Below are 26,507 nucleotides of genomic sequence, written 5' to 3' on the forward strand. Positions count from 1 at the left end.
CTGTGTGTGTGTGTGTGTGTGTGTGTCTGTGTGTAGGCTGTGCATTTAGGCTGTGTGTGTGTGTGTGTGTGTGTGTGTGTGTGTGTGTGTGTGTGTGTGTCTCTGTGTGTAGGCTGTGCATTTAGGCTGTGTGTGTGTGTGTGCATGAGTGTGTGTGTGTGTGTGGGAGGATTTGTTCTCACACTTCCTCATGCTCACATGGGAATAAATAGCAGAACACATCAGTTCTGACTATCAGGCGTTTGTTATTGTCAGAGTTAGTATCCGAATCCGTCCACTGACAACAGTCATTCAGCGCTAGTATTAGTTCCATCATGAAGCTTGTGGGTCAGGCCGTCCTGGTTATTTTGGTTAATTCAGTGGCAGTAGGCCTAGGTGAAGTTGTGACAAATTTTTCACAAACCTGTTCACTTTTCTTTTCAAACCCAAATGGAGTGGTTACTCCTCCGGACGTCTTTCCTGGACCACAATACAGACAGATTTGTCAGAAACAAGCTAATCAAAACGTTTATGAATTTGCGACACTATACGACTCAGTCAACCGGATTCCAGTATTCTCTGCCTATGAGTATGTTGGTCACAAGCCATGTACAAGGAAAGATGTCTGGTACTTTGAACCTCAGGTCAGTTTTGACTTCATATTATTACTGGTAATGGAAAACGTTTGCTGTATGTCAGTAGCTTGACAATTATCAGTGAACAGCAGGAAATTTGCATTCTGCATGTAAATCTGTTACCCTGGAAAATCTCTGCTTTCAACATCATTATGTAATTTTGTATCTCCCAATTTTTTTTTTATTGTTTTTTGTGTATTTAGTTACATATTTTTATTCTTTTAATTGGCTTATGACATTTCCATCTTTCACTGAATCTATACTCGTATGACTGGCATTACTGTAAATGAGCTCAAAACCCAGCCAATTTTTCCTGAATAGACAACGAATGTGTAAGTGTGTGTGGGAGGACTCATTCTTACCCTTCCTCATAGCCACATGGGAATAAATAGCAAACAACAGTCAGTTCTGACAATCGGGCTTGTTATTGTGATTGTTATAACATGAACGTAGCTTGTGCAGCTGGCATTGCTACACTAGGCACAAATAAAGTCTATTTCTGTTCATGCTGCTAATGAATGATAACAGATGAAGGTTAGAGATTTCCATTCAGTTCCGTTACTGGAAGTAGCTTACTTCATCATAACAGCATCATGATGACTCGATATGTGTCACTTCAGCTCTGACCCTAGGTCAGCTTTAAACTTTGGGCAATAATGCGGCCTTGGGGTCTCATAGACACGTATATTTCAATACATTTTTAGTTTGCAATAGAACAAAACAGGGTTGATATTATTTCTTCAAAGCACTGACTGTTAAATCCCAACTGTATTTTTTTGTGTTGGTTCATCAGCTGGATGATCAAAACAAAGGGCCGTCCATGGCTCCTGAGTCTACAGTCAGCAAAGCCATGCGAGGAAACAACCAATCCCTCGGCAGTGACTATGAAAAGTCAGGCTACGACAGAGGTCACCTTTACCCTGTCTTCCACACCAACAGTCAGAGCTGTGCTGACTCCACCTTCACCCTCACCAACGCCGCCCCGCAACAACCCTCCTTCAACAGGGGCGAATGGAAGAAGATGGAAAACGACTTGGTGAAATTCCTGAATGAAAACTGTCTTCCCAATCAAGCCTATGTGGTCACTGGAGTGGTTCCTAGCACCAGTCCTCCGGTATTTGTGCCCAGCGGCAGGGTGAACGTGCCCACACACTTCTGGAATGCTTACTGTTGCCTCGACAATAACCTCCGGCCCATGTTTTCCGGAGGGTATCTCTCCACCAACGACAAACAGAAAGGGCAAAGTTTCAACACAGCGTCTGCTCTGGAGCAAGTGCTGAGTAACCTGTACCCAAGCCCCTTTCATGTGTTTGGGGGCAAGTGCTAACAGATATAAATGTAGATGTAAGGATATTAGAACAGATGTACCCAAGAATTGGCTCTATGCACACCATTCGCTTTAACAGGCAGATCAATTTCCTGTATGCTGTACACAGTAGGCTATGACAGAAACGTATAGATTACCAGATTACTGGTCTGTCAGTTTTTCATTTTGAGTATTGCTAGCCGAACAAAATAGCTAACGTCATCTAACCAGTTCAGTAACATCAGCTACTTGATTAAGATTTAACATAAGGAAGTTGATCTGTCCGAGTAAGCGAATCCAGAATTGAGATGTGCATAGTGGCATAGAGTGGATAACTGTAAGTTAGAGTTTGTGTAATGACTTCGAAATGACTTCTCACAATTGTAGCCTCCAAAAAAATCTACTACCAAAAATGACAGTAAAATGCTTTGCAAATTATTACATGACAGAGTGTGTTGTTGATAATTAGCTGCCAGTTATAGAGATTCTGTTCTGCTACCACAAAATGCATATATTTATTTTGAATACAAAAAATACCCCAAATCATTACAACTCCATGGCTACAAACAGGGCTATGTGGTTGGTCCATGAAGTGCTCCACGAAATTATTATTGATCATTTCCTTTCCCTTACAGTACATTTCATACCTTACAGTACATTTCATACTTAGATTTTCATCAGTAATGTCTGGAAACCTACCACCAGAGGGCAGTATTTCTCTTCTGTTAAAGTGTGCACCTTTCCAATGAATGCTACAGCATCATAAAACAAGTAGAGGCATTCTGAAGTTCCATCAGCTGCAATGTAATTTTTCATAACTTATCAACTATGGTTTCATTCAAACCCTACAGAGGTGCATGAGAGAGAGAGAGAGAGAGAGAGTGAGAGAGAATGTGTGTGTATTCAGGTGACAGTGCTGAGGAAATCCTCTGTTTTAAAAGGACGCCTTGAGAAGATCTCTGCTTGAGACAGACAGAGTTTCTATCATTCTGTCTCTAAAACAATGAAAAATATTGTCTATGCCCAATTTTCAACCCAGATACTATGGTTACTATGGTTCACCTATGCCTGGGTCCACCTATAGGCTATGCCTGGGTTCACCTATATATAGGCTATACCTGGGTTCACTTAGGGACCGTTCGTTATTTATAAACGGGGTCACCGGAGGAAAATAGGGGAGGGTCATGTCTTTTTATTCTTTGTTGAGGGGAGGGTCACCTAACTTTTTTTGTCTAGGAGGGGGGGTCACCCATCTTTTGTATTAATGAAAACAGCAAAAAATCAAAGTGGCTTGTTTGATTGTTGATTTCTGTCGCCATATAACGTTCTCTTTCGTTCCATAGCTCTGTCAATATTGAACAATGAAAATAAGGGAGATTTCCCGGGTTTCTCACGCAAAATACGGAAAATGTCAACATCCGTCCCCATTAACGTTGGAAGGGTTGGAGCAACAAAGTAGCCTACTTTCACGCCTAACAGCCTATATCCATTTGGTCAACTTTATCCAGCCCTAAAAAAGCTAACTTTGGTTTACTTGTAGTTTGTGTAGTCTAGCCTAACTTTAAACAGTGTGCATGCTTATAAAGCATGTTTGTGCTTCATTCATCCACACATCCAGCTCCTAACGTTTTGACAAGCATTTCTACCAATTGACCTTGTTCCTGCCCATCTCTAGCTTTGCTGTCTCCATCCTTTCTGTTTTTGTTGTTTGCAAAACAAATATATAGTAGGGCCTATTTATTGGTAACCAGCAACAAGTGCAATTTGTTAATCGCTGTCATTCTCTCTCCTCCCAACAAAAATGTGTTACGTTCCAAGTAGCAGTGCGTAATTCTGCTTCATAAAGCAGAATACAAATACATTGGTCATATAAATAGCCAGTTTATGGTCTACAGTGTAGGCTAGAGTTGGTAAGTTATGGTAGGCCAACTTGGAGTGAATATACAGGGGGATTTCTTTGGCTCAGCCTACGACCGAACACTGCAAGCGCCAATGAATCGTGCTCTCACAACAACCACGTCGTTTACTTAAATAGGCCTACTGTAGGTTAACATCACTCTGAGTTCGCATTCAAGCAAGCAAAACGATGATTTGAATACATCTGTTTCTCTGGAAGGGCAAGGGGTAACAACAGGACAGAGACAGGCCAGAATGCAGGACTAATGTTATGAGAGTATTACAGTAATATGGGATATTCTACGGGAAAATATTAAAACGGCAAAACAGCGGGGAAAAGTTAAAATGATAGGCCTAAACCCGGAAAAAGTTGGCATGTTAGGTATGTTTCGGTCCCTGTGATTATTTGTGAAATTGTGCAAACGGTCTTTTCAAGTCATTTGAGAAGGAAGGAGTGTAGCAAGCTCCCAAATTGACGCTCGTCTGAGAAATTGAGTTTTGGATAACGTTCAGCTTCGGCAGCTTTACAATGACTGAGGAAGCCTAGAGACGAGTCCATAGCAACAAGTTCATGTGTTGAATTTGTTATTACCCAGTGTGCTTTGTTGAATGGTCTCAATGTTTTATTGTTTTATTTCATGTGAATACTTACTAGAGGAGTACATTATTTCAAGTAGGCTAATGCAGTTGCAGGAAGTGTGCATTTAGTTTCCATGCTTATTGTGTTTCCACAACAATGTTAGTGAGTAAATCTACAGAAATGGCCACCATCTTGGTGAAGTGTGATGTGTAAGATCAGAAAGCAGAGGGTGATTTTAGATCAATTGCTCAAGTCGATGTGTTTTCATAGCGCTAGGTATCGACGATTGGCCGGGGAGGGTTATGTCTTATTTGAAAAAACTGCTGGAGGGTCGTTGACATTTTTCTTGCAGGCAGGCGAGGGTCATGCAACTTTTGATTGAAGCACTCAAAATCCCTCCGGTGACCCCGTTTATTTATAACGAACGGTCCCTTAAGTATAAGTATATATACTCTTTTGATCCTGTGAGGGAAATTTCGTCTCTGCATTTATCCCAATCCGTGAATTAGTGAAACACACTCAGCACACAGTGAGGTGAAGCACACACTATTCCCGGCGCAGTGAGCTGCCTGCAACAACAGCGGCGCTCGGGGAGCCGTGGGTTAGGTGCCTTGCTCAAGGTCACTTCAACTGTGCCTATGTCGAGGTTCAAACCGACAACTCTACGGTTACAAGTCCGAAGCGCTAACCAGTAGGCCACGGCTGACCCATATAGACCTATAGGCTATACCTGGGTTCACCTAGGCTATACCTGGGTTCACCTATAGGCTATACCTGGGTTCATCTAGGTTACCCTTGTAGTGCTTAGGCAGATGCATCCTTCTAGAGTTTATGCTGGATTTAGTTGGCCTTCTTCCATCTCTTGCTGGTCTTTGCTGGTGTAGCTGGTTGGTCCACCAGGTGGACATGCTGGCGTGACCAACTGAGGAAGCTAGTCATGCTTGTGTGACCAGCCTGTCATGTCAGATACAGCTGGTGTAAGACGGACAAGGGGTCCAAATTGGCTTCACTTCAGGTGGCTCTGTCCATTTCTTTTAATGTCTATGGTTGCTCTCACCCTTTCTGTGCCCTAATGTCTATGGTTGCTTTCACCCTTTCTGTGCCCTAATGTCTATGGTTGCTCTCACCCTTTCTGTGCCCTTTCCATGCAGATTTAAGGGAATTACCAACAATTCATAGCGTTGTGACGTGAAACACAGGGTTACCCAGTGGCAGGCTGGAAGTTTTAAAAAACATCTGTAAACAACTACCATGAAACGGAAACGTATCTACAACACGTTTTGGTGTTAACAATCTCACAGGAATGATCGATCCCATTAGCATTTTTAACTGTTAAAGTCTCTCAAACTCAATCACTTATCAAAGGATGTCAGTGAAGTGAGGGTTCAGGGCTTAGACCTTAGAGGGGGCATCTGGATTCAAGCACCTACTGTACCTACAAGTACACTCACACACATGAATTTGTATGACATCCATACTTCAGCCTTGTTGCTTCATTGTCGGGATGTTGTGATGTACTACAGTAGGCTACCTGTCAAGTTCTGTTCTTATATTTGGAACTAAGTGTCAGTCACACTCACACCGAATACACACACACGCTCCCCTACACGTCAACATATACATTATCTGTAACAGGGGTGATATATAGAACTCGTTTCAATTTATTCTGTTTATTATTGACATTTTTCCTACCTTTTAACCTCCTGAGACCCAACTCATAGACTTGTGTCCTCTGTAGTGGACATAGGTTGCAGATGCATACCCCTTTACCCCTTTGAGCAATTCTATGTGGACTTTTAAAGAGGACATCCTAGGCTTTCAAATGATATGTCATGTGATTGGCTGGGTTGCTGGGAACCTCCTCTTTCTTTTTCTCAAAAATGGCTGACATCAAAGCAAGCACATTTTATGGAAGGAGGAGAGATAAGTCAAATATTGTCTATTTATTCTTTTATTATGATGGTGATATGTAGCCTAGAAATCTAGACGCACCCTAGCGGCAGCAAATTACATTTGCTGCCAGGGCTAGTCTAGCAACTCTCCGTTGGCTTGTTAGCTCGAAAAATTAAACTTCTATCAGGCCAATAAAATCGTGTATAGAGTCGTTAGGCGGGCATAACATAATGATTGATGGCAGAGTTGCAACGGTTTGGCTTGAATTCCCTGCTACTTGAAAACAAATAATATAATGTTGCTGTTGGCGAACAGTGTGACAGTTTTTATTAAGTTGGCAAAAGTAGCTCCGCTGGTGGGAAACGCATGGGACTCATCGCGCTGTCCTATTGCGTGCAGAGGGAATTTGAACAACCGATTATCCTGCCCCTCGGACTGAGCACTGCGAACGGTGAGTGCCCAGACCCTACATTTTAATGTGGGTCTGGCTCGTCAGGCTAGGTGATATGTGCTTGTTAATAAAAATGTCAGGAATCATATGATTAATTTTGAAAGGAGTGAAGTTATTTACATTTTTAAATAATAGTGCCTGTATGAACGTCCATTATAATGGATACCAAGACTAAAATACTAGGAGTTTTTGGGAAATTTAGGAGAGAATTATTTAAACCAGGAGGAAAACACTGTGAATTGTAAGCCAACATCTAGGGCTATTGAAATCCCAGTTATTGCATAGATACCACATTGGTCTTAAAACCTCTAGAAAATGTCTGCAAACCATTTCGCGACCCTTCTGATATTTTTGTCGACCCCCAGTTTAAGAACCACTGGTCTATATGAACCTGGGTTTACAATTTCATACACAACAGAGCAGCCTTTACGGATATCTGTTTTGTCTCAATAGAGAGCTTCAGTTGAAAGACACTTTTCAACAGTCTTTTTGAGGGAAAAACCAAACAGAGCATCTGATTTAATCTCATAATCATTATCTTTATTAGATTTATACATATTTCATTGTTTATTCAGCTTTTTTCCCATTTTTACATAAAGAAACATTTTTATACACATAGAGATTATATGCTTTTAATTTATGTCTGTATATATGTACACCTTAAATAAACATTACATACAATGCCATGGAGATGTAACAGTGCAAGGGTGAGTGTCTATACTGTAGTCTGGGCCCCTTGGTCCTGGTGATACCACTGTCTGCTCTGACCGTGCATATCCGACACAGCCACACAGTGGGCCTATCGCACCAGTGCGGTGAGTAACCACGGAGACGTAATCTCCGTGCATATGGAAAAAGCCTCTCTCGACTGAAACCATGGGAACGCCAGATGCATATAGTCATGTTGGACAACAGAGGCAGAAGCCACTGAAGGAAACTGGGTGTGTGTATAAATAAGTGTGTATGTGTGTGTGTGTGTGTGTGTGTGTGTGATGATTTGTACAGTACAGATGTGAAAATACATATGTATGTGTGTGTGTATGAGAGAGAGAGAGAGAGAATGTTTGTCTGTGTACATGGGTTTGTGTGTGAATGTATTGGTGCACTGTGGAATTTGCATTGCAGGATTGTGTGTTGCATTGGGAAAGAGAAGAGAGGTGTGTGAGCGGAGTCGGGCGTGAGGGCTCGCGTCTCATTTCCCGTTCTGAAACTCTAGCCATCCCGATCGGAGACGCCTCTGGATGTCTGACGAGGGTGGAACCCATTCTCAGTCCACAGCTGCTTACTGGGTGGACTGTCCAGTCCAGTAAACACCACACCCTGCCATTTCATCCAATCTACAGAGACACCGAACCCTAATTTAAATCCTGTGCAAAGTCTAAAGTCTAACTGAAGCTAGCTTAATAACTTTGCAAATTCTATTTGCAAGTGTAATACCATGAGTAAGATCCTAGGCGTATGATGCCGTTAGTTCATGCACGAGTACTTTGGTCATAGACTGACTTTGCACTTTGCTCTGCATTAAATTAGGGCCCTTGCCTTTCTCTTGTCTTGCAGGGAAGGGGACTCCATTTTTAGTGATGATGAAAGAGCCTGTGGACCTCTCTGTGGTTTGTATGGATTCCTGTCAAGCTTGAGATTGGGAATGTAGGCTATGCTTGCACAGACCATGCACTGATTTTGGAAGTGAATGGACAGAAACAGGCAGCCAGATGTTTTCATTGGGAAGCTAATCATGTTGTGAACGTAAGGGAGAAAGGGTAAGGCTGGAGCAAGCCATTGAGCCCAATGAGGAGAAAAAGACAGAGAAATGTGGAAAGAGGTTTGTGCCTCGCTACATTTCAAGTAGCCTAAGGTACTGCATTCCTAAAAATTTCCATAAATATTTACCTAAAAATGCATGCCACGTAATTCCCTGGGGGTAATGGTTATTGACATGCTATAGAATGGACTAAAACGAGAAGGACAGTGTGTTAAAATCTTTAATTAAATGCTTAATTTATTGTGCCTAAGGCCAATTAAAGTGAAGAGCTGTCTGTATGACAGAAAGCGGAAGATCAAAAAGCAGAAGAGAGAAAGAGATATTGAAAAAGAGTAGTTATCTGTGAGCTAATACACAGAAGAAGAGAGAGATTGAAAGAGAGTAGGCCCTAGTTGTCTGTGAGCTAATACACACAAGGAAAAAGTAACTTGTCATAAGGTGGTGGGAAAGTGCTTATGAGAAATCTCAGCTTTTGAAAAGCGCTTATTACATAAGAAAGGTTCAGTGTCCGGAAAGAAAATAAATATTAGGCTCTTTAGAGTTCATGAATTCTCAAAGTATATAAATTTTGATAAGTGAGTTACTGTTACTGCAATTCTTCCAATAAAAAAGAAACGAGTAATAGGAGGATAGGTAGAAGAAGAAGAAGATCTATTCTGATATAGACTGTAGCTGATGGTTAGGCCAATACCTGTGATGAAAATCATTTGCTAATCATTTGTTTGTCTTCATACATGATAGCAAGACAGAAAAGAATGGTCAAGCAAATCACTGCTAGGAGAATAAACAACAAAAATACATCAGTAAAAAAAAACTTTCCAAAAGATTTCCAACAGGCAATAAGGTTCTAAAGCCCTCCCATAAGTAAATGAAATGATTATCAAAGTGGCATAGAAGTTCAGTTGGGCATGCAAGAATCCTCATACACTACAGATGATGTCCAGAATGCTTTAGGGTTCATTTCATTGGTCACTGTACACAATGTCCCTTCGATTACATAAGAAAAAAATAAATCAATGAAAAACAGGCAAGGACAGATGAAGGTGCAGGGGTTGTTTTTACAACACAGAATAGCCACACTATGCTGACCAACTGGCATTAACGAAGGCCCGATCAGAGGGGCCTTCACATCAGCTAAAAACAGAGGCAAACGTCCCGGGCAGACATGGACCGGTTTCTTTGAACTTTTAAATTTGAATGTTTTTGTGTAAAACATTCTAAATTGTTCATTTTCATCGCTGTTTGTTCACAAAGAACTACCTCCTTAGAGTAGTTTGTGTAAGTTAGCAGTGAACTCAAAGCAAGACAAGAAAAAAACTCTTAAAACCCTCACACCCATTTGCCTTTGTTTGCTATTTTGAACATATCTCAGAGCCAAATGTGGAGCAGATCCACTCTGTCAGCAGTAATCTCAGATGTGATAATCTGTGCTTCCTCCTGTAGCGCTCTCTATGACAGTTTAATGACACTTCTTATTTATAATTTACAAAACAAATAAGAAAAAATATATATTCCTCCCTTATGAAATGCATATAAAAACACCAGTTCTGCAGGCATGTCCCTCCTGTTCAGCTCTCCTATATTCGGGCACATTTACAATTCATCAAAACAAACATCACAGTCTGCTTGCACAATGGTACTGAGAACTGTAGCCCAGAAAGATCCAGACGCTGGAACAGATCCGACAATGACCAGAGCCAAACTGAGCTAGACCAGGTCCAGATAGGGCCAAACTGAGCTAGACCAGGGCCAAATTGAGATAAACCAGGGCTAAATTGAGTTAGACCAGGTCCAAATAGGGCCAAACGGAGCTAGACCAGGTCCAGATAGGGCCAAACTAAGCTAGACCATGGCCAAATTGAGCTAAACCAGGGCTAAATTGAGTTAGACCAGGTCCAGATAGGGCCAAATTGAGCTAGACCAGGTCCAGACTAAGCTATACCTGGTCCAAAGAGGTCCAGACAGAGGAGTTCCAGAATCAGTGGCTATCTTATGAGGGAGGGTGGGGACATTATAGTGTGCAGCCAGTTTCTCCAGAGGCAATGTGCAATGCTCAGCTCATGTGTGTGTATGTATGTGTGACAGACAGTTAGGCAAACAATGTTAATAATGAATCTTATGGTAAGCTATGAGCTGTAGAACATGATGACTCCTGTGTAGAGTGAAGAGATGAAGGCTTGTTTGGCTCTGGTGCTTCAGTATGTAGTGGCTTAATGGATACAGGATTGTTTTTATTTTTTAATTATTGCAAAAATACCACTGTCACCTGTTATATTTTTTTTATAGATACCCACTGCTAATAGTGCTGGTTTATACATATCACTCCCATGCAAACTGAAGCACCTTTCTTTCCTTCTTTGAAAAAAAAAAGCACAAGTTTGATAACTGCTCAATATGGGTTACATATATCTGTAGACATTTAAAATAAATTTAGTGAACACCCTTTTTTTTTGCATCCAATGGGCACAGGAGGAGAGTCATATTCCTGGATGAGGACACAGAACTCCCAGGTCTTTAGCCTTATAAGGGAGTGTGTCTATTTTCATTCCTTCTCTTCCTCATTTTAGTCCGTTTATGAGTGTGCGGTTTTCAATTGGATGTCCGCTTGCTTGTTTTACCTTCCAGTGTAACTCCATACCCTGACCCCATGTGAATACATTGAGTGCTCAAAACAGTGTTAGCGACTACTTTGAGATGTCAGAGACAAATTGAACTACAAGCGCATTACTTTATTTTGGACACGGACCTATCTATTGTTGTGTCTACCCTATTAGTGTCTACACATGCTTGACCTTTTTTTTTTGATCATCAACACTGAATAATATCGCGGGTTAGTAATTATATCTTTTTTTTCTCCCCGAGGCTACACTAAGATTCTTTTATTCTTTTTTTTCTCAATCATGTGGAGTTAGTCTGAGATTGATGCATCGATCCTCACCACAAGGTGTGCAGTTATTAAGCATAGGAATATGTTATGGCAGTTAGTGTGCAGTTGATTGTATCATCATCTACCAACTACAGCAATTACACTGAAACGTCTACAATTAGGCTATCACCTATGAGAGTAACGTACAATAAAAAATAAAAATAAAAAAGGTACGCAGGCTGGGGTTATAGACAGAAAAATGTCACTGACACTGACATTGCGATGGCAATGAAATGTCAAGGATGGGTAACATGGAGGGTAGGATGCGGGAACAGGTTTCACACAAACACAGCGATGATTTTTGCCAAAGGCTGGTCCGTTTCACCCTTTCAGGGATCCTCACGTCCTTCGGTTAAAGGGATGTACTCGTGTCGCGGCAGCGCCGCAGACGAGGACAGAGGCCTTCGTTTCCATCGTCGAGCACAGAGTACCTTGCGAACGGAGTGACACCAAGGCCTTGTGAGTCAACACACACCACTATTGCCAGGTCCACAATTCCGGAGGACAGGACTATTAAATCTCTCTTACTGCAGCGGGGCAACGATAACAACAACAACAACAACAACAACAAAGAAGAACCCAGTTGGCCACTGCTGGTCGAAGGGCTGGTCAAAAAATTGTTCTGTATTCAGACAAAAAAAAAGAAGAAGAAAAAAGAATCCAGTTGGAGCAGGAGCAGAATGGAGGACACAGGATGCTTGTGGCCAGGAGATTCCTCCGAGGGTCAAGATGGCGGCTTGCTGGCTCTACTTGACCACAGCCTGGCCTGAGGGGGTTGGCCACACTGCCAGGTCTGCACAAGTGAGATCATTGCCGTGAGGAGAAAGAGGGAATTTTCCAGAAATCTTTTGCTCATATCAGGACTTAGTCATGGCATCTCATGTACGGATGAAGGGGGGCTAACAAATAAATAAACAACTGCTTCTCTCTGTATGTTTTTCTTCATACAGTATCATCTCCATCCACACACACACACACACACACACACACACACACACACACACACACACTCATACTGACACATAGACAGACGCACACACACACACTGACACATAGACAGACACGCACACACACACACACACACACACACACACTGACACACAGACAGATGCACACACACACACTGACACACAGACAGATGCACACACACATGCACACACAGAACATTCTCACAAAACACCTCCTTCTTCCCCATCTGCTTTTTGCAATCCCCAATCTCCCCTAAAGCATCTGTGACCTTTGTTCTGAGGTCAGGCCAATCATGCCCTGCCCTTTACCGTCTTTCAGAAATTATAAAATATATATATAAAAACATTTAAGTCAATAAATAAATAAATAAATAAACACACACACAAATAAATAAATAATATTGTGGAAACCAAACATTTTTAAATCCCCTTCCAGTCAAAAAAAAAATACAAAACAAACAAACAAACACCCTTCCCCTCCCAAGTGCACTTCCCCTCCAAAAGGGCTTTTCTCTTGCTCAAGAAGGGAGCTCTGTTAGGAGTCAGGAGATGGGGAGGTGAGGCCTTCACTTCAGGGGTCGATGTGTGTGTACATGTGTATTGTCTTACATTATGAATGGAGGCGTGGTGTGCATGCATGTTTGTGTGTGTGTGTGTGTGTGTGTGTGTGTGTGTGTGTGTGTGTGTGTGTGTGTGCGTTTATGTATGGGTGTTTGTTGCCTTACAATATGATTGGAAGAGGTGTGTGTGTGTGTGTGTTGTCTTACAATCCGAGTGGAGGTGAGGTGTGTGTGTGTGTGTGTGTGTGTGTGTGTTTATGTGTGTGTGTGTGTGTGTATGTGTGTGTGTGTGTGTGTCTATGTGTGTGTGTGTGTGTGTCTGTGTATGTATAAGTGTCTGTGTGTGTGTGTGCGACTCCCCCACTCAGACGGTCACCGGGCAGGAGATGATCTTGTCCTCGAGCATAACGCTGACCACCAGGAAGACGATGTAGAGCAGGAACATGATGAAGCCGAGCAGCTTGCTCATCTTCCACTTGCAGGCGGCGATGGAGATGATGACGAAGAGGAGCATGATGAAGAGCAGCACGATGGCACAGAAGAGCCCGTTGCTGCTCACCTTCACCGGAGCCATGTCGTGGATGAACGAGTACATCAACCACGGGAACGGTAACCTGGGAGACGATGGAGGCAAAGCAGAGCCAGGGAGAGAGAGAGAGTGCAAAAGACAGAGAGAAAGAGAGAGGTGGGAGTTGGCAGGGGGAGTGGAAGAGACAGAGCAAGAGAGAAAGAGAGAGGTGGGAGTTGGCAGGGGGAGTGGAAGAGACAGAGCAAGAGAGAGAGAGAGAGAGAGAAGAACGGAACAGTGACAGAGAGCAATAATAATGTAAGTTAATGGTAAACAATTTAATAATTTCTTTACTTGGAAGCTACATCAGTGTTTTTGGAGGAGGTGTGCGAATTCTTGCTATCATATTGTGTGATTGATGCGAATTACTGCTATCATATTGTGTGATTGATGCGAATTCCTGCTACCATATTGTGTGATTGATGCGAATTCCTGCTACCATATTGTGTGATTGATGCAAAATTGTGTGATTGATGGCTCAATGTTGTCCCCAATATCTGGACCAGGCTATCAGGGCCTTATCAAAGTCCGCTATCCTGTCTCTCACGCACACAAACCAGTGATGTCACTCTGAGCAAGCTCAGTGGAGGCATGGCGCTCTAAGCCCAAATCTAGGCCCAAATGATCATAATACACCAGAGTGCCCGGTTTTATTTCATGAAAGAAAATTCAAACAACTATCATGTTGGGTGATGATGATGAGTCATAAACTAATTATCATGAAGATGGTGAAGATCTTGATGATGATAATGAGCATTTTTCCTGTTAAGGAGTCATTTTGTGCATTTACTGTGGTGGGAGAATTAGCTTGAGCTAAGGCTTACGGTCTAAGGTGTCCATAAAGAACTTGCACATTTGAAATGTGGTTCAGCATTATGTTCATCAATCTTCACGCCTGAGTTTTATACATTTTCATAATGCCTATGCTCCACATATTCACCTGCCTGGATCGTACTGTGACATCCGTACTGTGACAGTTCGATACAAATACATGCAAATACAAATACATACACAAATTCCATCCCTAAATGTGATAAATCATGCCCAAATATGATGAATGATGTGACCATGGTGGGTCTTGACGATGGAGTTGATGACGATGATTTTGGTGCGTCATAAGATTATTATGATGATGTCAATGATGATGACGAGGAGGATAATGATGTCGGCGTACCCCACAGTAATGTCGAAGATGTTTGACCCCACGGAGCTGGACACAGCCATGTCCCCCAGTCCCTTTCGCGCCACGATGACGCTGGTGATGAGGTCGGGGATGGAGGTCCCGGCGGCAAGGATGGTCAACCCCATGATTTCTTCTGTAATCCCAATCGTCTCGCCCACCTGGAAAGAAAAATAGGGAATGAAAAACCAACGGCTGAGGAATGGTAAGAATTTGATAGCTTGGGTACTACAGTAATACTAGGGGAGCTATAAGGGGATGATAACCATTACCTACATTACCAGAGGGCCCTCATAGATCATACTGAAGGGGTGGTGGTAGCGTAGTGGTTAAGGAGCTGGACTAGCATGCAGTAGTAGAGTAGTGGTTAAGGAGCTGGGCTAGCATGTAGTAGTAGCGTAGTGATTCAGGAGCTGGACTAGCATGCAGTAGTAGCGTAGTGGTTAAGGAGCTAGACTAGCATGCAGTAGTAGTGTAGTGGTTAAGGAGCTGGACTAGTATGCAGTTGTAGCAGAGTAGTGGTTAAGGAGCTGGACTAGCATGCAGTAGTAGCATTGTGGTTAAGGAGCTGGGCTAGCATGCAGTAGTCTGAAAAATTGTGGGTACAATAGCCGGTTTTCCCCATTGTGCCCTTAAGGCACTTAACCCCAAGTTGCTCCAGGGACAGTGGCTTAACTGACATATGTAAGTCGCTTTGGATAGAAGTGTTAGCTAAATGAATAAATGTAAACGTACTGACCACCTGTGTTATTAATGGTGAGTCGATATATTGCTCTTTTTTTTATAGATCTTTTATTTTTATTTATTTTTTATTATCGCCCCTACCTAATGTTTTCAAGTTACTTTCTGATGTTGTATTACAATTTACATACTGTTCTTTATGCTTTGTTAATGCTTGTTAATCTCAACAGTCATGCTAATAAAGACACAGTGATCGTACACGGCTATTCCATGAGTACAATTTAAAAAAAGGGTCTCTGCAGGCTGCCCAGGTTCAGAGAAACTGGAAACAAACGAACAAAAAATGAAATCCTGTGTGCCGTTTCTCTGGGAATACTGAAGGGAATTTTATAGTTTTTTAAATAGACGGGCATAGCCTAATCTGATGTGAAAACTGCACAGCTGCATACTGTAGGTCGCCAAGTTAAGTCCGAGCTATAGAAAACTTTTTTTAAATACATCAAACATAGACCAACAAGCGATTTATGAAACTCAACTACACTGGCCTTCTCTGAGTAACTGCCACACCAACCTGGAGTTGATAACTGAACATTTTTACAAAAAATGACTGCCCTGTCTCTTCCATGTGATACAGAATTATTTATTTGTTTGTGCATTTACATATTTATTTCAACATTTACTTCTGCAACTATGCATTTATTTGTTTATATATTTATGTATGCTTTGTTTATTTTGTCTTTTTTATGCAGTGATTGCGTGGGGTGAAATTTACAAGGTAATGGAGTCAGATTAAAGCCGCTAATCCAGGTTTTAGCCTCTGTGGTTGGGATCCAGCCGAGTGCCCGTGCAGCATCTGCTGAAACCATGCAGGCTAACGAGAGCAGAGGGCTAGAGAGGTCCGTGCAAACTCAGATAAATAAACAAGTGGACAGAAAACAACAAATCAGAAAAGCAGCAAGCAATCAGAAAGCAGCCGTGGCCTACTTTGGGGCAGCCGTGGCCTACTGGTTAGCACTTCGGACCTGTAACCGGAGGGTTGCCGGTTCGAACCCCGACCAGTAGGCACGGCTGAAGTGCCCTTGAGCAAGGCACCTAACCCCTCACTGCTCCCCGAGCGCCGCTGTTGATGCAGGCAGCTCACTGCGCCGGGATTAGTGTGTGCTTCACCTCACTGTGTGTGTGCTGTGTGTGTTTCACTAATTCACGGATTGGGATAAATGCAGAGACCAAATTTCCCTCACGGGATCAAAAGAGTATATATACTTATACTTAAATCTTGCTAATCCTTTTCCCCGAACTCTGTGGAGTTGCACCACATGAGAAAACCTGAGGCATGTAGTTGTAGTAATACAGTAGTGAATGTACTATGCACAAGTATGTCATACAGTTGTAATGTTTTGTAGAAGTTAAACTGTATTCCATACAGTTGCAATGTTTTGTAGAAGTTAAACAATCAATTTCTTTGCAAATTGAAGATAAGAAAAGATAAAAAGATCACCAGAGAGTGGTGATTTTACTGTCTTTTCTAAAAAACTACACTTGGTTCTAAATCATTACGGATCCTGGGTACAACATGTGGTGCGTTTGCAACTGCCACAGCCCTAGTTTTGGTGAACAGCTGTTCTCCTACTTCCAGTACTGCGTACCGCCACTAAATCTTTTAGTGGTACACAGTACTAAACCCTACCGGCCTATTTTCACCCCTGGTAGTAAGTACTAACCCTTTGGTACTTCACCCCTGGTACTAAGTGCTAACCCTTTAGCACTTCACTTTAACGGCCTCACTCTCACATACAGTATCTTATGTTGACTTCTGTTACCTGAACATAGGGCTCAGAAGTCTTCTAAATATAAACCTTGCAAGCAGAACCGGATGGCAGCCCTTTCTATTCCTGCTTATGTATTTTGTCTGTGGCGTAGCAACTCACCTGGTGTGCCCACCACACCATGAGATAGGAGAAGGCAGCGATCCAGCAGATTGATCCAATAAACGTGATCGGGAAGAATTTTTTTGAGCTCTGTAGAAAACAGGACAGAAAAGAGAAAGGAAAGAAAGAGAATTGAAGAAAGGGAGTGTGAGAAAGACATAGAACGAGAGGGAAGACAAATATCATGAGATTACTCAACTGTGGAGACGAGGGACATTCAGTTGAGTGACCTCAGAGCACGTACGTTACTCAATTCCTATAACTCCTCTGAGTGATCTGGATCATCCTTGAGTCACCCAAGGCTAGTCCGAGTCAGAATAAACTTGAATCAAAACATTGTACTGGGATCAAATCAAGCACCAATAATGGGGAATGATCCTCTGTTGATTTGGTTTCCATAGTGAACACAAAGGGAGGTAGTCATGACTGCCTGTCTGTGGGTATTGCCATAGAGCTGTGTTCATTGCTGCCCCAAACATGCTAGCTGTTCACTGCTGCCCCAAACATGCTAGCTAGCAGTTCACTGCTGCCCCAAACATGGCAGCTGTTCACTGCTGCCCCAAACATGCTAGCTGTTCACTGTTGTCCCAAACATGCTGTGCCCAGCTGTAACACCAACCAGAATACTAAGCCACAGTCACTTACAAAACTCTAAATATTTGAACAGTGGCATTGCAGACATCCCAACCTGCAAAAAGTCATTTCAGGGAGGTATCTTTACTCTTATGAGACAATAGCCTACACTTTGAAATGGGTCTTACATTTTCCTTTTTTTGAGGCACTGACTCTGCCATGACGCTCCTGTTCCTATACACTGAACTGATTAATTAAGTTCGGGAGAAAAGAGATAAAAGCCCGCCTACACTGAAAACTGACTGGTTGATTTAGCGAAACAGGCCAATCGGGATGCTCTCTGTCTTGGATGTGCTCAGGCACACACGCACCACCCCTCTCTCTCTCTCCCGTTGTGTGCGTGCTACACTCAGATGCACACGCGGTCTCGCATGCGCGCTCTTGATCGCTCGCTATAGATTCTGTGAGATTTTGCCTAATTTGCGGGCGTCAGGGAGCCGCTATCAATATGCAGGAGACTCCCGGAACTTCCGGGAGACTTGGGATGTCTGACATTGGAGAGTTTTACTCCACAACTACATGATCTATCTATCAATCAATCAATCAATCAACCAACCAACCAATCACGAGATCAATCAACAGGCCTGCAACTTCCACCACTGATTCACCACCTCCTCCTCTTCCACCTCCTCCTCCAGAGCCTGACTCACCTGTTTTCTGACATCAGGTAGTGTCATCCAGAGCACAAATACGATGGGGATGATGAACAGGTACGCTGCACGCTTGCGGTTAGTCTCAGGCCACGCTAAGCTCAGGGGCTGATCATCCTCTTCCTCATCCTCACCCTAGAACACACACACAGACAGAGAGAGAGAGAAAGAATGAAGTGCAATTAAGGCCAAGGTTCAATGTAACATTAAGTCAGGGATGACTTTACTTTGCGTAATGACATTGTGCATGGTTAGTGTGTGTGATGGTGTTCAAACGTGTTCAGTGTTGGGTACATCTATTGGCTACAGGCGACAACCCAGCAGCGCCTTAAAGGGAAACTTGGCCGGATTTCCCTGCTTGGATACATGGATTTGTTTACAAGCTAGCAAAACGGTTAGCATAAGTTCGGCAGACAATCTGGATGTTACAATGTAAGAAACACGATTTAAAACGAGTTTCTTGTTTCTCACTTCTCTTTCCGGGACAGTAGTCTCAATGTTGCAAGGTTGGTTTTCCGCCTGGGGACGCTAGGGGCAGCGGGAAAAGTCACCATTTTCACCGGAACAGGTCATTTAACCATCCAAATGATTACTAAACGGGTTTATTACGTTGAAATAGTTGCCAAGTTCCCCTTTAAAGCAACATATACATTTCTTTAACCTGTACAATATCGAACTCATTTTAATGGTATGATAGGGAAAATGACATGGCATCTCTGTCTTTGCCACTGAGAGCGAGTAGCACTGGACTATGTAAAGTCAATGGAGCAGACTATGAAGTGACCCGATTTATCACTTTTTGACATACACTTTTTGACATCATCTTCCAAAGGGTAGGGCAGTCCGATAGACTGAACAATTACGCTACAGGGGCACAGTACGGAAAAGTGACAAGAGATGAAGGACAATTGTTGCATTTTGCTGCTTTAAGTCCTGGCGTGATTCATGGTTCTGCTTGGCCTCAAGAGTCGTCTAGCCCTTAAGCCTCGTCTCTCCTCTGCCATCACCCCATTTCTTCATCATCACTGACTCGTTGCTGTCTTCCATTTTCATCATCACTGACTTGTCGCTGCTTTCCATCCTGACTGAGGCATGATGGGAGATCACGACAGGGGTGGGGGGGTTGCTGGAGGGGGGGGGGGGGGGGTGTTATAGCCTGACGGCGATGTGATGATGCGGAGGAAGAGGATGATGAGAGCGAAGACGAAGATGATGACGACAACGATATCTACTGCTATCATTCCATTTGTCTTTCCTTCCTTTTCTCTCACTCTTCCTTTTTCTATTTCCTTTCTTTCCATCATCCATTCCAGTCTGGGGAGTCTGTGTGTGTGTGTGTGTGTGTGTGTGTGTGTGTGTGTGTGTGTGTGTGTGTGTGTGTGTGTGTGTGTGGTGGGGGGCGCTCTCGGAGTGTTGGGCCGTTCTAATGAGCACAGTCAGGGGGGAGAGTTGATTTGGGGTGATCACTAGACTCTGGCTGGGTGGAAAGTGGTGGGTGGAATAACATCAGCACCACACACACTCACACACACACACACACACACACATACACACACACACACACACACACACAGACACACGCACACATAGATACACACACACACAAACCCTGGCCCTCTCCAATTAGAGGTGTGTGATGAAGCCCCTGAGGAGGGCTTAGAGCATGTTGAAACAGGCTCCTCTGATGCAAAATGCCGAGCAGGCACCGGGTCTTAAGGGAACACCCAGGGAGGCAGTACACATCCACTCGGAACAGAGGCCAGGGTTCCGATGGGATGAGGGTTCCGATGGGATGAGGGTTCCGATGAAGAGAGGCCAGGGTTCCGCTGGGACAGGGGGTCAGGAGAATAAGACAGGAAGAGAAGAGGAAAGTGCAGCAATGTTCGGACCTGTTTGTCTGGCTTTCTGTCTGCATATAATTGAGTCTGACTCTCTCACACACACACACACAGAGAATTGCGCGCAAACACGCAGAATTGGGCACACACACACAGACACACACACACAAAGGTGTGTGGAGACCTCCAGCAGGTATGGGACCTCCCCTCCCCATCCGGGCCCCAGAGGGGAGCTTCCCCTGGGGGTTCAGTGGCAGACAGAGCCCCTGGGTGGCCAGCAGACATAAGGCCACTGAAGCTCTGCAGTCCACAGGGAGAGGTGACATTTCCCTTTCTTTATCCCCATCCCCCCCTTCTCTTGCTCTTCATTTATCTCTCTCTTCTCCCTTTCTCCATAACCTTCTTGAGTGTGTGTGTGTGTGTGTGTGAGTGAGTGAGTGAGTGTGAGTGTGTGTGTGTGTGTGAGTGTTTGTGTGTGTCTGTGTATGCCTGTGTATGGACTAAGGTTGAAATATTAATTGAAATCGCAATTTGAACTAATGCAAGTAACAAATTGCAAGGGCTGCAATTAATTGTACAGCTATTGACTCTGACTCTCCAATGGTCAATCAATCAATAATGGAAATAATTTGTATGTTAATTTTTATCCTTGTTTTTTTTATCCTTTAGGTTTTAAATGTGTTATATAGTGAAGCTTGACTTGTATTGCTAATCTAATTGCAATATTAGTCACAGTCACAATGAGATGTTTCCCCCAAATTGGTCAGACCTGGTATGCACCTTTTGTGTTTTTTTAGCCGTGTTTGGGCATCTGTGCCTGTGTGTGTGTGTGTGTGTGTGTGTGTGTGTGTGTAAGAGAGAGAGAGAGTGTGAGCAATTGCGCAGATTGTTTAGCATTTCCCCATGTACTGTACTGTGAGACTTTAACCAGAGCCAGTCCACAAAGAAAACACAAAGAATCACTTTTCAACGAGCATGCCCATAAGAAACAGGGGAGACGTCAGAGGCACAGAACAGAACGAGACGAGACCTCCAGAGAAAGTCAAGAAAGTCTGTGCGGGAGTGACTGAGCCAGAGAGCAGACGAGTAGAAAAATGCAAAATACACTGTGTGCCACATGCGAGGCAGAAAGCGGAGGGGACTTGAGATCCAAAGACTGCTTTGAACTCCCATTCCAGAGTCTTAGTGTTAGCGTTCACTCCGAATTCCAAATGAGCTCTGTTGACGCGGTAACAGGCGCATGAGTCATAAAGACTGTTGGTTCATCAGTCGTCGCCCCCCCCCCCCATCACACACACGCACGCATGCACGCACGCACGTACGCACACACACACACACACACACACACCTCACTCTCATATGAAAGACAAGCAGACATGTGTGGGAGTGAGAGCGGTACCATCAGAGGTGCTTTGTGGACTCATACATATTTCATGTGAGCTAAACCGGAAACGCAGCTAATTCGGTTAGCAAGTGGCGGCAAGTGGCTACTGACTCACTTGAGCTGTTACATGCGTCAACGACAGAGGTAAGCGACAAGTAGGAGATCAGAACGCCCCCCCCCCCCACACACACACACACACACTACCATCATACACACACACACACACATGACAAATAAAACAAACCCTCGAGACACAATACAGTTTCTATATTTGGATATTTCATGATAATGTTATGATGAGCTATATTTTACTGGCATTTTACAGGGGGAAAACAGCCTGAAACAGTGGCGGGATCCTGCTGAGATTTTAAATGCGACCTTCTCCCTGTTTGTCTTGGCCCGGCTGTGGGGCAGGAGGCTCTGAGGAAATGGGCCAATTAACGCGGCCGAGCCCTGGGCGACACCTAAACCTGTGAACACAGACGAGCTGTGCCACTTCCTGACAGACCCTGACAGGTGCATCGTGGGATACCTGCGAAAGGTTCCTACATCACTAAAAATAGTTGTAGGGAAAAAAATGTAAGTAGCCTACAGATGTTCATGTCAATTATATCAGGTCCTCACTTTGTTAGCTAAAGGGAGTAACTTTGTAGCAGTTTGAATTTGAAAAAAAAAACAGTTTTCCTAAATCTTTCTTTTTTATGTCTACATCATAAATCATTTTCTTTCTCTTTCTCCTCTTCTCACTCTCTCTCTTTCTTTTTACCTGTCAATATTTTTCAGCTCTTTCATTCTGTTCCGAGTCCCCCCCCCATTCCCCTATTGAGCCATTCATCTACTCCTAAAGTAATGAAAGGGTGCTATTACCAGTCAGAGGCAGACACTCTCTCTCTCTATCTCTCTCTATCTCTGGCTCTCACTCTCTCTCCCTCTCTCTCTTGCTCTCTCTGCTCTCTGTAAAGGCCGCCCTTTGCTTCCCAGGTGATTTCTTTTTCTCTGCGTGCTCAATGAGGGTTGAAAATGGAAAAGATGGACACACTTTGGAGACGATTCCAGGCCATTTTCGACCTCTTGGAAATAATGGCGCTAGAGAAGATCCATCTTGTGTGTGTGTGTGTGTGTGTGTGTGTGTCTGTCTGTCTGTCTTTCTGTGTGTGTCTATCTCTCTCTCTCTCTCACTCTCTCTCTCTCTCTCTCTGTGTGTGTGTGTGTGTGTGTGTGTGTGTGTGTGTGTGTGTCTCTGTATGTGAGTGTGTTATTGTGTGTGTGTGTGTGTGTGTGTGTACACCAGAGAAGATCCATCATCCTTTAAGAGGCTGGCCTGTCACTGTCTCCATTAGGGGAGGTAATGGCCAAAGCTTTGATTTCTTTTTCTATGGGTTTTCTACGTCAATGCATCTGTGTGTGTGTGTGTGTGTGTGTGTGTGTGTGTGTGTGTGTGTGTGTGTGTGAAAGAGAGAGAGAGAGTGTGAGTACATGTACCAACAGGGATAAAACAAATATAAATCCCCAAAGCGTGTTTGCCACAGGCTGCAGGTTGTGGAAGTTCATCAGCTTTGACACCTCTCCTGACTTTCTGGAATGTCCTGGAATGACTTTGGGAACAGGCACGCGGCGAGCAAGACGAGCGCTGCTTCGCGCCACACCCCGTGCTACGCTCCACGCTGGGCCATCTGCCACGCTCGTGGGTCATCGTGCCAACCGCATGGCATGGGTTGGGTACATCACTCTCTACACAGACTTGGGCAGGTTGAGACCTGGCATCAACCATGATATGGGCATCTGAGTGTGCGTGTGTGAGTGTGTGTGAGTGTGTGTGTGTTTGTGTTTGTGTGTCCTTCTTGTACTGTATGTATCTGTGAAGATGTTGTGTGTTGTTGTGTGTATGTGGTGGATGTATAGAGGCATATGTATTTGACCATATTTTTGTTTATGTGTGTGTGTGTGTGTGTGTGCATGTGCATGTATGTTTGTGTGTGTGCTAGGGGTGGGCGATATGGACAAAAAATAATATCTCGATATTTTTGGTGATTTTGACGATAACGATAATTAGTCGATATCCTTTAAAAAAATATTTTGTTAAAGTCTGAGTTACTTTACCGCTAATTATTTATGAATAGCATCATTACAATAATAACCAATAACCTAACCTGTCACTTTTTAACCAAATCAACCAATGCATTGTCACTCTATGACACATTTCCAATTCTGCCCCTACTTGGGTGTGTGGCAATGACATGGTCTAGCCAGCTACATTAGAGAAGATGAATAGGCCTAACAGTTTCCCAAGAGAAAGTCTGAGGCTGAAGTTCCTTTCAAACCTTTACATAGGATTCACTGTAAAACTAAGCAGACCAACAGAGTACATATCAGTTATTTCCTTCTATGTTTTGTTTAAGAGCACTAGCCTTCCAAGAGGCTACCATTCCAAGTTACAGAATAGAAACTAATGCGTTAGCTTATGGCTAATGTATATGAGAAATCCCATAGAGATGCTAACGTTAGCATAATCGGTAAACGTAGATATTTACAGCGAACTTCAGTCCATTTACAAAAGAGTTACTTGAGAATAGTTCTTTGTTTACAACTGACTATTAAAATACTCAAAGGCTAATGTTTTCTCTCCATATAATACCGTGTAGGAAAAAACGTGACTGTCTCATCAATGCTACTTGAACAGATACTTGACAAAAGTAGCCGCATAAAATCCCAAGTAGGCTACTCTAACTGCACAAAATAAACATTAGGCTGCGTGGGACAATGTTGTGACCCACTAGTGATCACGTGACACTTGCTCTGCTGCAGCCAGGGGCTTCTCCCGCATACACCTCCTGGGAATGTATAAGTCTTCAGTGCGTGATTTCGAGTGTTTTTTCCCCATAAGTAATTTAAATACTCGATAATGTCAAATTGCACATCAAACAACAATCACGATATTATCGCAGAGAATATATATCGCCCACCCCCAGTGTGTGCATGTATATGTTTGTGTGTGTGTGTGTGTGTGTGCACACGTGCGTGTATATGTTTGTGTGTGTGTGTGCGCACACGCGCGTGTATATGTTTGTGTGTGTGTGCGTGTGTCTATGTGTGTGCGCGTGCGTGTGCGCGTTGGCCATCTGGCAGCTTACCGCGTCTCCATCCTGTCCAGCCGTGCCGTTCATTGGGGGGGTGACCTCCACCTCAACACTGGAGCTGTTGGGCAGATTCTTATCTAAAGAGAACACACACACACACACACACACACACACAACATTACACATGGCATACACACACACAGCATTACATATGGCATACACACACACACACACATAAACTAGTCAGAAATCGACCAATTAATCAATTAATAAATTATTATAATTTCTTACATCTATTTATTCCACTGCTTGGTTAAATTTACCATTGTCCTACGTAATTTAGAACGACCATTAACCGTATGTTATTTGCACACATATGAAGTACAGTAGATCAATTTTTTTGGCCGTATCACACTTGTATGTTAATTCGCTGAACTCGTTGTGAAGTTTAAATGAACTGTCACGTTGCATCCGAGCTGTAAATGCAGACGTTCAGAAAATGTCAACATTGTAACATATGACAGAGGTGGCTTTTAGCTAGATGGATGACAGCAGGCTAAGTAAAATAGCGATGTTTCAAAGCTAAAGTTCATCAGAATCTTGGGATACACCCGCTTGACAACGGGAGAGATAGAACTAACGACTGGCCTTTGGCCGTAGCAACCATCCATTTAGAACTAGTAACGGCAGTTTGTCCTGCAAGTTGAGAAATGAGTTGATATGTGTCGGAAGAAATTAGTTCTACAAACAAGACAGTTTTAGCGATTAAAACGTTGTAACAGGAAATTAACACAATGCAAGTGGCAACAGTGGAATAAGCGGGATAATGGACTCCACGGTGGTCTGTTCACAGAAACGAATGCACTTACGAGCTTAAAACTGTTTAACTGTAAAACTGGCCGTTTTACAACCTCGACTGTGCATTAATTTCTGTGAACAGACCACCATGTCGTCCATTATCCCTTAGGCTACATATGCCTCAGCCTATCCATTTGTATTAGTTGAACAGTCAACATGAATCCATCCTATCTACCTATCTATCTTCATATCTATCTATCTAGATCTCCAATAATGCATCCATTTCATTCTCTGACTTTCTCTTACAGTACGTAAAACCCCAAAGGTTTGACAGTACTCTGAGGGCCAAGTCCGGTGTCCATTTAATCGGATAACTAACACATGCACACTTTCAAGAGCACTTGTGTGTTTGTGTCTGAGCCAAACAAGCCTAAACAAATCCGAACTGTTCGCTGAAAAGACTTCCTCGTGAAATATGTATCATATGTTATATAATATGATAAAAATAACATTTAGGAAGGAAAATATTACGGACATCAGCCTATATGAAAAGTAGCAGAGAGCGCTTCAAAGTATCTACCTTTACTGAAATATGGCTAAGGTTAGGGGTTGGTTTTGGTTAAAGTGATGTATAGTAATTGTTCAATGAAAATTTTATACTGAACTTGAATCAGTATATAACATTTAATAAGTCTGAACTTGAATCAGTATATAACATTTAATAAATCTGTGTAGGCGGACTAGTGCTACCACATTTCCCTCTCAGAAATGTCCTTTCATTATGACCTCACTTCGTCCAACTGTCAGTAACGAG

At 43.1% G+C, this 26,507-nt stretch overlaps 2 protein-coding genes across 2 annotated transcripts in view; one reads left to right on the forward strand and one right to left on the reverse strand.

Annotated features, from left to right (window-relative positions):
- Positions 1–256: 256 nt before the first annotated feature.
- Positions 257–2,361, forward strand: LOC143127933 (endonuclease domain-containing 1 protein-like). The gene is made up of 2 exons (XM_076289620.1): positions 257–623; positions 1,408–2,361. Exons 1-2 carry the CDS (start codon positions 315–317, stop codon positions 1,939–1,941), a joined length of 843 nt encoding a protein of 280 aa, XP_076145735.1. The 5' UTR covers positions 257–314; the 3' UTR covers positions 1,942–2,361.
- Positions 2,362–12,788: 10,427 nt separating this feature from the next.
- The window catches only part of LOC143127863 (sodium/potassium/calcium exchanger 2-like), a 72,144-nt gene continuing 58,425 nt past the window's right edge, over positions 12,789–26,507 (reverse strand). Inside the window, exons 8-12 of the mRNA XM_076289577.1 lie at positions 24,950–25,032; positions 18,597–18,731; positions 17,314–17,403; positions 14,699–14,865; positions 12,789–13,570 (exon numbers count right to left, since the gene is read on the reverse strand). Of these exons, the coding sequence (XP_076145692.1) occupies positions 13,321–13,570; positions 14,699–14,865; positions 17,314–17,403; positions 18,597–18,731; positions 24,950–25,032 (725 nt within the window). The 3' untranslated portion in view covers positions 12,789–13,320. The remainder of the gene's footprint in view (positions 13,571–14,698; positions 14,866–17,313; positions 17,404–18,596; positions 18,732–24,949; positions 25,033–26,507) is intronic.

Source organism: Alosa pseudoharengus, unplaced genomic scaffold, assembly GCF_046254945.1.
Source record: "Alosa pseudoharengus isolate Yale_2024_CS ecotype anadromous, Long Island Sound unplaced genomic scaffold, YU_APseudo_1.1 YU_APseudo_1.1_scf_17, whole genome shotgun sequence".
Lineage (NCBI taxonomy): Eukaryota > Metazoa > Chordata > Actinopteri > Clupeiformes > Clupeidae > Alosa > Alosa pseudoharengus.